The 11,683-nt window shown below is 46.0% G+C and overlaps 1 protein-coding gene across 2 annotated transcripts in view; it reads left to right on the forward strand.

Moving 5' to 3' along the window:
- Positions 1–10,128, forward strand: part of gpn1 (GPN-loop GTPase 1) — a 31,529-nt gene extending 21,401 nt beyond the window's left edge. For both annotated transcript variants that reach the window (XM_062966685.1, XM_062966686.1), the window contains 5 exons: positions 406–552; positions 2,928–3,010; positions 3,283–3,322; positions 6,350–6,563; positions 9,746–10,128. In XM_062966685.1, coding sequence (XP_062822755.1) covers positions 406–552; positions 2,928–3,010; positions 3,283–3,322; positions 6,350–6,563; positions 9,746–9,831 — 570 coding nt within the window. In that variant the 3' untranslated portion in view covers positions 9,832–10,128. The remainder of the gene's footprint in view (positions 1–405; positions 553–2,927; positions 3,011–3,282; positions 3,323–6,349; positions 6,564–9,745) is intronic.
- The last annotated feature ends 1,555 nt before the right edge of the window (positions 10,129–11,683 follow it).

Raw genomic sequence — 11,683 nt, forward strand, 5'->3', positions numbered from 1 at the left:
CTCCCTGATCCCATCAACCTAGGATCAATCTTCCCTGTGCCTCATCAAAGCACAGACTGACTCTCTTTTTTAAACTCTGCACTTCTTCAACAAAACGGCCGTTGGCTCCGCCTACTTCTCCATGGCAACCAACCTCTGAGTGCTGACTGTAATACTTACCCTTTTTAAAACACAAACACACAATTAAACATAACATCTGTAAACCAAAAATCCGTACTTCATCACACCCCTCTTTCATAAAATGGGGGTGATGAGAAAGTGGGAGATGAAGTGACACTGAAGACCACTGCTCGTAGTGCTTGTTCTGCCCTCTTAGCGGCTCCCATGACCCCCAGAGTTTGGGGGTCCCCAGAAGCAGCCATCTCCCTTGCATTTCACAGCATCACCTCTCTCTACCCCCCACAGACGGACATCATCGACCACCGCTTTGCCGTGGAGTGGATGCAGGACTTTGAGGCCTTCCAAGAAGCCCTCAACCAGGAGGCCTCCTACGCCAGCAACCTGACACGCTCCATGAGCCTCGTTCTGGATGAGTTCTACGGCTCTCTCAAGGTGCGGACCCTCCTTCCGACGCCCCTGCCCTCTTGGGCTGGCGGTGCGTCAATAGGGATGGGGTGGTGGGTTTCAGTGCTTCTCAAGGACCAATCTAGAAGGCAACTGCAAATGTTCTGGTTCTCCTCTCTGCCTGTAAAAGGGGTTGCATTTTGTGCTCCCCCCAACTGATAAATTCCCTCATCCTTCTGGGAGGGGAAAATATTCCTGGGGAAGAGGGTTGGGCCTTTAGTGGCTCCCCTTGAATACTTAGAAGCAGATGCATTGCAGGAAAAGAGGCTTCACCAAACAATTAGGAAGAACTATAGAAGTACTATTTTGATAGAACTTGCTGCCTCAACTTCTGCGAGAACCACTTAGGAAGAACTGTTGGTGGAAACAGAGCTGCTTGGCAGTGGAGTAGGCAGCTTCTTTGGAATGTTGAGTCTCCTTCTCAAGGTATTCTAGCAAATGCTGGATTTGTCTGGAGGGCTTGGATGATGTTTCCCTGCCTGGTTGGACTAGATGGCCTTTGGGGGTCTCTTCCATCTCTAGGATGCTATGATTCCTAGGGGGTGAAGAATGTTGAGAGTTGTAGAAATAAATAAATAGAAGCTTTACCACAGTTTGTGAATCAAGATTTTTTTTTTCGTGTCAGGAGCAACTTGAGTTGTTTCTGGAGTAAGAGAATTGGCCGTCTGCAAGGACGTTGCCCAGGGGACGCCCAGATGTTTTTGATGTTTTACCATCCTTGTGGGAGGCTTCTCTCATGTCCCCGCATGGAGCTGGAGCTGTTAGAGGGAGCTCATCCTCACTCTCCCTGGATGGGATTCGAACCTGGCAGCTTTCAGGTCAGCAACCCAACCTTCAAGTGACTTAGTCCACTACGCCATCTGGGGGCTCCGTGAATCAAGATAAATCCTGCAGTATAATAAAATGTCACTCAGGCTTTGTAGTAAGTAACAGTATCTTTACTTCAGTTCAAAAGTTCAAACAGGGCAACAATATATATAACAGTCTTTCCGAATTCACACAAAGAATGTAGGGAATAAACAGTCCCTTTAAACAGTCTTTAAATATGCCTTATTTGCCTTATAAATCAGGCTTTAGGGAATATGCCAGCCATTTCCTTCCTGACCAATTTCCAGTCAACTGCTCTCCTCCCTCTCCAAGATGAAAGTGGCAGTTAAAACCGTTTGTCTCAGCACCAAGCTAGAGGCAGCAGCCAATCGGAATTCCGGCTCCTGGCTGGCTCAGCCAATCAGCTGTCCGCACATGCCCTTTCTAGTTAACTCACCACATCATGGTGCCTTGTTTACAAATCCTCACAAAGAGCACACCGTCCCAGGCTGGGACTGGGCCCTTCTGCCTGTGGGTCTCCATTTGTGCTTTGCCAGGCTGCACTGAGCCCAGAGAGGCCCCCAGGGAAACTTTTGCCCTGCCTTGGAAACTCAGTGAGTTTGGGGACTTTGCCTTGGAGGGAGCATTGCCAGAAGTTCTACTCAGATTGGCTGGCCTTGCAAGATAGCCCTCCTGTAAAGAGGCTATGAATGACTAAGGTTCTTTTAGGCAGGGGGGAATCTTCTTATCCCACCGCTGCCAACAATTTGTAAGGAGCTAATAATGACTCCTACCAATTTGTAAGATGCAACCACCAAAGACTCGGGGAGGAGACCTTTTACTTTTTCTTCTTTCTTCTTCTTATTCACTTTAGATGGTAGCGTAACTTGGTTTATAATATATGTGACAGCGGCTTCGATGTTGGAAAAACAAGAACAAGTTTATTCAGGCACAGAGCTTAGTGGTTACAATATTGTTTCTCACTTAGAGGTATTTTTATGAACAGTTACAATACTAGAATGAGATGAGTCAAACTCTCTGAAGTGTCACTTCTTTCTCTGCTACTTTTAAACCACAGTCACCCCTGTGATATATGATCACAGACTCTCTGTTCCTTACCAGGACACAGACTACGTTAAATAAGTCACCAAACTTATTTTAAACCGACTCAAAAAGAACAATTGAGTCCCCTTGATCCCATCAACCTAGGATCAATCTTCCCTGTGCGTCATCAGAGCACAGACTGGCTCTTTTTTTAAACTCTGCACTTCTTCAACAAAACGGCAGTTGGCTCCGCCTACTTCTCCATGGCAACCAGCCTCTGAGTGCTGAGATGCAACAACTGTAATACTTACCCTTTCAAAACACAAGCACACATTTAAACACAGCACATTCTACTCACATTGGCTGGCTTTGCAAGATAGCCCTCCTCTCCAGGCCTGTCTTCCCCATGTGATTTGGGGAGGGGGGCAGAGCGGCAAAGGGGGTTCCAGACACTCTCCTTGTCTTTGGTCCTCAGCCCCTCCCTGAGAGGAAGGCACATGGTTCTCTTTCAGGTGGTGGGGGTCTCTGCTGTCCAGGGGACTGGGATGGAGGAGTTCTTTGAGCTGGTGTCCCAAGCGGCCGAGGAATATGAAAGGTGAGAGAGAGGGAGGTGGGATGGTTGCCTTGGCCTCTGCCAACCTCCTCGGGGTCCAGCAGAGCCTGGGCATGGCACTGTGGTGGTGGTGGTGGGAGGGACGCTGCTTCTTCTGGCCAGTTATGGGGCAGGAGGGGCCAGACCCCTTTGCATGCTGGACACGGGGGTCTCAGACTGGCCATGGGCTCCTGAGGGGCTGCCGGCTGGTGCTGGGCTTCCCTGCCTGGGCTGGTGAGGGGCGCACTGAGCCCTGTCCTTTCTGTTCTCTCCAGGGAGTATCGCCCAGAGTATGAGCGGCTGAGGAAGAAACTGGTAAGCAGCTCCTGGGCAGCAGAAGCCCTTGTTGGGCAAGTGGGCTTGTTAACAAAAAAACCCCATAAATGCACAGCAAAGTAACTGATAATAATAATATAATAATAAAACTTCATTTGTATTCCGCCCTGTCTCCCGAAGGGACTATTACGTAGCAGCGGGGTGGCCCAGCACCAGTAACTAAAAGTGATAAAAAGAACAAAAACTCACAGATCAATGTAAGGATTTTCTTTGTAGCAAAATAATATGGTTGCACTATTTACAAGAACAAGGTTTCCATAAGACAAAGTTCTTTATACTTCCTTCTTCGCTTCCATGCTGGGCTTCTTTCTGTCAATATGCAGAGCCAGGGGGTCAGGGTGCGTGTGGGTGGGTTTCTTCAACTACCATCGATCAATCATGCTCCGGACCAGCACCCTGATGAATTGGTGAACTTCTACCCTCACCAATTCCTCCAATTTCAGACTCAAAGACATCTGCAGTCTGAAGTTCAAACACTTATTTAATATTTACAAATATATTTACAGTTGCAGCAAAGTCCATCACTAGAAGCCGGCATTCATCGGCGGCTTGTCTCTCACAGAGTACAACAGATAAGAAAGCACATTCCTTAGTCCGAAGGAAGTTCTGACCTCCAAGGCCGGAAATCATGCCTTATAGGTCACAGTAGGCTGTCAGTCAAACTGGCCTGCTGTTAACTGTTTCATTGCTGAAACACGCACTTGCAAAACAGCAGAAACACTTGATTTACATTTCATAAATACACAACCCAAAATCCAACACTTTCCCATGCAGATAAACAGCTTCTAGCTTCGCTCTCACAGAGCCTCCTCTCACACTGAACTTACACAGGAGCTTTACACAGTAGCTTTACACACAGCAGCCTTCACACTGGAGCTTCACACAGTAGCTTTACACACAGCAACCTTCACGCTGGAGCTTCACACAGTAGCTTTACACACAGCAGCCTTCACACTGGAGCTTCACACAGTAGCTTTACACACAGCAGCCTTCACACTGGACCTTCACACAGCAGCCTTCACACTGGAGCTTTACACAGTAGCTTCACACAGCAGCCTTCACGCTGGAGCTTCACACAGTAGCTTTACACACAGCAGCCTTCACGCTGGAGCTTCACACAGTAGCTTTACACACAGCAGCCTTCACCATGGAACCTCACACAGTAGCTTTACACACAGCAGCCTTCACACTGGAGCTTCACACAGCAGCCTTCACACTGGAGCTTTACACAGTAGCTTCACACAGCAGCCTTCACACTGGAGCTTCACACAGTAGCTTTACACACAGCAGCCTTCACGCTGGAGCTTCACACAGTAGCTTTACACACAGCAGCCTTCACCATGGAACCTCACACAGTAGCTTTACACACAGCAGCCTTCACACTGGAGCTTCACACAGCAGCCTTCACACTGGAGCTTCACACAGTAGCTTTACACACAGCAGCCTTCACACTGGAGCTTCACACAGTAGCTTTACACACAGCAGCCTTCACACTGGATCATCACACAGTAGCTTTACACACAGCAGCCTTCACACTGGAGCTTCACACACTGAGGCCTTCCAAGCTCCAGGCACACCTGCTTTTTTGAACTGCAGCCTTTGCTGAGTCATTGCATCTGTTTAACCCTTTCAGTGCTTGACTCACATTTTTATAATCAAAAATACCTCGTTAATTTTTAATATTTCCAACAGCCCTCTCTCTCCTTTCCTGGCTTCCAGTTTCAGGGCCTCTGGAGCCTTGGCTGAGGTGAAGGCCACCCCGACCGATGGGTGCGTGGATGCCTTGTCTTTGTGGGGGTGTCCATGTGCTTCTCTCCTGCTCAGTCTAAGCCCTAGACCAGGTCATGACTGCAGAGGAGCTGTGACTGGCAGGCCCAGGCTGGTTCCTTCTGTCAGTGTGTGCTCGCTGCCTTGGTTTCCCTCTGTTGAGTTTCCACCAGTCTGTGGTCTATGGGAGTCTTGTTCCACATCTTGGAAGAGGCTGGAAAGGAGAGCAGGTTGGAAGTTTGCAGCCCGGGTTCAGGACGAGGGGCCTTTAAAGCCTGACTGGAACTGTGATGACTCATTGGCCATGTAGTCCCGTTCCTAGCGCTGTTGTGACAGATGAAGAGGAAAACTTGGGTTTTCCACCGTTTCAGCCAGAATTGGAACTTTCCCAGCCAGAACTGGAGCCCTTGCACCTGCAGGAGGTTTGTCTTCCAGAAATCTGCCAAACAAGCCCTGAGTCAAAATCTCCCCCATTTTCTCGCCGTAATTATTATCAACAACAAAAAGGAGTTCAACAGGCTAATCGCAGAAGCCTGAGAATCGCAGCCAGGCATTCAGTTGATTAAGCCTGCTTCCATGAGAAACTTTAGGGAGTCATGCATCTGGACACAGAGATTGACTTTCGGTTCTGGTTCCCCAAAGAAGTGTTCTTTGGTGGGAAAACGAGACCCTATTTAGGTGTTTTGCCCTGTAGGAATCTTGCGGAGTCAATTCGTCAGCTACTGGAGTAGGTTGTGTGTGGACAGCGCTACTCCCGCTTCCAAGCCTTCGTTCCCGTTTCCAGCCTTGTTTGACTTCCAGGACCTTGTTTTGCTCCACGGACATTGCCTTGCTTCCCGGACCTCGCCACGTATTTACCACGGATCCTGTTCTTGCTCCTCGTTTCTTGTTGCCTTGAATCAAGCCTTGTGTTCCAAGAATCAAGTTTACTTCCTAGCCTTGCTTAAGTTTCATGGACTAAAGGACCTTGTCAGCTCCCCTCACCTTGCTTGGCAAGTGAGTGTTTCGGTTATTGGATTACAACTTTGGACCTTAATATTTCATATTGGACATTGTTTCTTTGGACTAATTTTGACCTTTCCTGAAAGGTCTACTTCTTGACTATTTCCTACACTTGTTTTTATTAGCTTTATATACTCTTACAATAAAGATATTAGATAGATTCTGGCCTCTGTGTACGGTTATTGGTGCTCTGCAGCCTGGGTCTTGACAGGAACGGGTCTTCCTCCTCTTTTGCAGGAGAAGGCCCAGAGCCGGCGGCAGCAGGAGCAGCTGGAGCGCCTGCAGAGAGACATGGATGTGGCTGCGGAGGGAGGCCCTGCAGCAGCAACAGCAGCAGCGGGATCGTCTTCGGTGGGCCCCTCGGGCCTGATCCTGACGCGAGGGACGCTGGTGGAGGGAGAGGACCAAGAGGAAGCCCTGGACAGCGACACCGATGACATTGACCACGAAGGTAACGGCACTGGCTGCTCCCCAGCATCCCTGCCCTGCGCTCAGTGGGTCGGCGTTTTAAACTGACATTGCTCTTTTACTTCTCACTAGCTGTGCCCGGCCAGGCGTTGCTGTGGCAAAGTGGTGGTGGTATTGGTTAAAAATTGTTGTGTAATTTTTATTTGATGTTATTTGTATTTTTTAACTAATTTTATTGTAAGTTATCTTTGTATTTATTATATTTTATTATTGTATTGTATTATTTTTAGTTATTTTCTGTTATTATAGTATTTTATTGTATTAATCTTTTAGTGTTTTTAATTATTTTTAGTGGTTTTTTTATTATTTTTTATTGGGTTGCGAGGAGACCAAGTTGGAGGAGCTTAGCCTTCTAACTGGCAGCAATTGGATAAAAGAAATTATTCCTCTCCCTCTAATTGTTGTGGAATTTCGTTTGGACGCGGGTGAAGAAAGCAGACTGACAGCAGAAGTTGTCTTCAAGATAGTTTACTTTTGGCCAAGAGCAGGTGACAATGTTAGCTAATGCCCAGAAAACGCAATGCCACCCCTTGCCTGTAGTGGCTTTCCAATTTATACAATTTTACAGAGCATGCGCAGAAGCTAACTGACAATGGAATTTGCTGACTATTACAATCCTTTTGGACATGCGTAGTTGCCTTGTAACTTATATAACTCATTACTCATCACATCAGGTGAAGTGTCCATAGTTTGCTCCACGTATGCACTATCCTCAGGTGACATGTTCATAGTTCATCCAGCAGCCAAATCATTACTGTAGTTTGCATGACCTTACATTGTGAGCAAAGAGCAAATGTCAGGCAGAACATGTCCTGTCAACACTTTCATGGAAAAACAAGATTTTTGAGTAAGGGTCATCTAGGTAAGGGATTATTAGGGTCTTTAAATAAAATATTCAAGAGCTGCTACATTATAATTAGGACTTTATTTTTCTTTTCTTTTCTTTTTGTTGTATCAACCTAGAGGCGTGGATGATGGGTTGTGTTGTCAAATTTCGAGGTTGGGGGGCCTGTAGTTTTGTTGTTTTGTGGGTCGCCGTGATGCCATCACTCTTTTATATATATAGATAGATTATTGGCCCTTGCATCTTTGCCCACCGGCCCTGTTCTGAAATTCTACTGCACTATTTCCTTCCACCTGAATTTCAGTACCCATTACTGCTCAGACTGTTGGCTGTTGATGATACTGTTTTTATGTTACTGTTTTCTTGTCATGTCATTGACTTCATTGAGATAGGTTTTAATCTGTGTTGGTTTTAATCTTTGTTGGATCGGGCTTGTCCCCATGTAAGCTGCCCTGAGTCCCTTAGGTGAGATGGAGGCAGGTATAAAAATAAAGTTGTTGTTGTTGTTGTTGTTGTTATTTGAAACACAAGAAGATGAGTCCACAGCAGACACTCTGCTGGCTGTTGTATTGGATCACACTTCGGACCCTTCCCAAGTGTCTAGGGCTGTGTGATGTATTGGCGAATAATGCGTGCAGATCCCAGTAAGGTGGCCTTCTGCAGCTGGCAGATGGTAATTTTGTCAGCGCCGATTGTGTTTAAGTGCAGGCCAAGGCCTTTAGGCACTGCACCCAGTGTGCCAATCACCACTAGGACCACCTTGACTGGCTTGTGCCACAATCTTTGCAATTCGATCTTTAAATCCTATTATTATTATTATTATTATTATTATTATTATTATTATTATTATTATTATTATTGGCTTCCCTCCTTCCTGGCTCAGAAAGATATTATTATTATTATTATTATTATTATTATTATTATTATTATTATTATTATTATTTTATTATGACACAGCAAACAAGATAGATATGCTGGATTTCGTATCCCAAAATCACAAGTCGAACACTTCCCAAGTGTCTAGGACTGTGTGATGTATTTTCGGATGATGCGCGCAAATCCCAGTAGGGTGGCCTTTTGCAGTTGGCAGATCGTGATTTTGTCAATGTCTATTGTTTCCAAATGCCGGCTGAGATCTTTTGGCACGGCACCCAGTGTGCCCATCACCACCGGGACCACCTGCACTGGTTTCTGCCAGAGTCTTTGAAGCTCAATCTTGAGGTCCTGATAGCGGCTGAGTTTTTCCTGTTGTTTTTCGTCAATGCGACTGTCACCTGGGATGGCGACATCCATGATCCAAACCTTTTTCTTTTCCACAACTGTGATGTCTGGTGTGTTGTGTTCCAGAACTTTGTCAGTCTGGATTCGGAAGTCCCACAGTATCTTTGCGTGCTCATTTTCCAATACTTTTGCAGGTTTGTGATCCCACCAGTTCTTTGCTGCTGGGAGGTGGTGCTTGAGGCATAAGTTCCAATGAATCATTTGGGCCACATAGTTGTGCCTCTGTTTGTAGTCTGTCTGTGCGATTTTCTTACAGCAGCTGAGGATATGATCAATGGTTTCGTCGGTTTCCTTGCACAGTCTGCATTTTGGGTCATCAGCTGATTTTTCGATCTTGGCCTGAATTGCCTTTGTCCTGATGTCTTGCTCCTGGGCTGCAAGGATCAGGCCTTCTGTCTCCTCCTTCAGTTGTTGTTGTTGTTGTTGTTGTTGTTGTTGTTGTTATTATTATTATTATTGGCCTTCCTCCTTCCTGGCTCAGAAAGATATAAAGTTGTTGTTGTTGTTGTTATATTATTATTATTATTATTATTATTATTATTATTATTATTATTGGCCTTTCTCCTTCCTGGCTCAGAAAAATATAAAGTTGTTGTTGTTGTTATATTATTATTATTATTATTATTATTATTATTATTATTATTAATGGCCTTTGTCCTGATGTCTTGCTCCTGGGCTGCAAGGATCAGGCCTTCTGTCTCCTTCTTCAGTTGTTGTTGTTGTTGTTGTTATTATTATTATTATTGGCCTTCCTCCTTCCTGGCTCAGAAAGATATAAAGTTGTTGTTGTTGTTATATTATTATTATTATTATTATTATTATTATTATTATTATTATTATTATTATTGGCCTTTCTCCTTCCTGGCTCAGAAAGATATAAAGTTGTTGTTGTTGTTATATTATTATTATTATTATTATTATTATTATTATTATTATTATTGGCCTCCCTCCCTCCTGGCTCAGAAGAGGCAACACTCTGGGGTCTCCTTCACGGGGGAAACCCACTCTCTCCTTCCCCCTTTTGTCTCTTTCCTATGCAGCAAATGAAGAGAGCCACGAAGAGCCGGCCTTCCAGAACTTCCTGCAGGAAGCCAAGCAGCGCTACCGGGCCAGAAGCAAACACTAGCCACCCAAGAAGGAAGGAAGGAAGGAAGGAAGGAAGGAAGGAAGGAAGGAAGGAAGGAAGGAAGGGAGGAAGGGATGCAGACTCTGGATGGGACTCAGCTGGACAGCAACCCACCCCCAGTATACTAGAGACGTTGTGGTTCCCTGGGGTCTTCAGGGTGAAGTGTCCCCTGCTCCCAAAATCTCTGGCTCTTGGGAAGGACTCAGCGCATCTGCCTCCTGCATCCATTTGGGAATTCTGTAATATTTTCTCTTGTGTGTGGCTTTTGTAACTTATTAAGAAACATCTATTTTGCTACTGGTGGCTGTCTGTGTCTTCCAGCCTTGTCCCTGGGCGAGGAGGGGGCTCAGTGCTGTCTTCGGCCGAGGGGCTTCTTTCCCTTTAAGGGGAGGGGGAGGCAGGCTGGGCCTGGTCCCAAGGGGGCAAACCCAGGAGGGAGGGGGCTTTGCATCATGGTCAGAGTGGGACTGGGCTCCAGTGGGCAGGGTCTGAATCCCTTCCTGAAGACCCCCTGGGCAACCCTGGCCGAGGAACTCTCTCTCGAGGAGCGGTTCATAGAATAGTAGAGTTGGAAGAGACCTCATGGGCCATCCAGTCCAACCCCATTCTGCCAAGAAGCAGGAAAATCTCATTCAAAGCACCCCTGACAGATGGCCACCCAGCCTCTGCTTAAAAGCCTCCAAAGGAGGAGCCTCCACCACAGTCCGGAGCAGAGAGTTCCACTGCTGGATTGTAATAAGGTCTCTTATATAGCAGTATTTCTGTGGATGTCATCCCAAAGTTGTAAATTACTGACAGGTTGTGTTGTCGAAGGCTTTCATGGCCGGGATCACAGGGTTGTTGTATGTCTTTCGGGCTATGTGGCCATGTTCCAGAAGCATTCTCTCCTGACGTTTCGCCCACATCTATGGCAGGCATCCTCAGAGGTGGTGAGGTATGGAGAAAACTAAGCAAAGAGGTTAATATATATCTGTGGAAAGTCTAGGGTGAGAGAGGTCAGTATGAATGTAGTGTAGTTAATCACTTAAATTAGCATTGAAAAGCTTATCTGCTGTCTTCTTCCTGCCTCTGGGGCATCCTTTGTTTAGAGTCGTTAACTGCCCTTGGTTGATTCATGTCTGGAAATCCTCTGTTTTCAGAGTATTGCTTTTTATTTACTGTTCTGATTTACTGTATTGACAGGTTGTTTGGCCAGCTAAAACATCCTGGCTCCATCTGTTTCCTGGACAGATGTTTATTCTGCGTAATTGGTGTTGATAACACAAGCCTTGTGCTGACCTTTGAGTGCTCTAACTGGAGGTCAGCTGTGACCAGCAGTGCTGTGGAATTCAAAGAGGCACGGATGGAGGTTGAAAGGGAGAAATGTACCTATATACTATAGTTTCAGCTCTTGCCACCACACCACACCACACCCCAAATACAGTGACATCCCGGAGACACTGATCCTGTTTTCACTTACAGAAATGCTGTGTGACTTACATATCTTGACATGACTGACAAGCTCTTGATAGGTTCGCTGTGAGTTGGACTGTAAAGGCATGCAAAGGCACCAGGAACAGCCAAACCCCAGGCAAGGCCAACTTGGGCTCTCCCTCCAGATGTTTTGGATTTCAACTCCTATAATAATTTCTAAGAGCTGGTAGACTGTGAGGAATTGTGGGGGTTGAGGTCCAAAATACCTGGAGGGAGGGCTGAATTTGTCCCGTGCCTGATCTACATCCTGAAACGAATTGAGCAACATAAAACCATGCTATTCCATTGTAAATAAATTTGTCCAGATAAAATAGAAAAATAACACCATGTCACACGATTTTTGTTCCTGTTTCCCCAAGTTCTATCATAAATACTTGGG

Source organism: Anolis carolinensis, unplaced genomic scaffold (assembly GCF_035594765.1).
Source record: "Anolis carolinensis isolate JA03-04 unplaced genomic scaffold, rAnoCar3.1.pri scaffold_27, whole genome shotgun sequence".
Classification (NCBI taxonomy): Eukaryota; Metazoa; Chordata; class Lepidosauria; order Squamata; family Dactyloidae; genus Anolis; species Anolis carolinensis.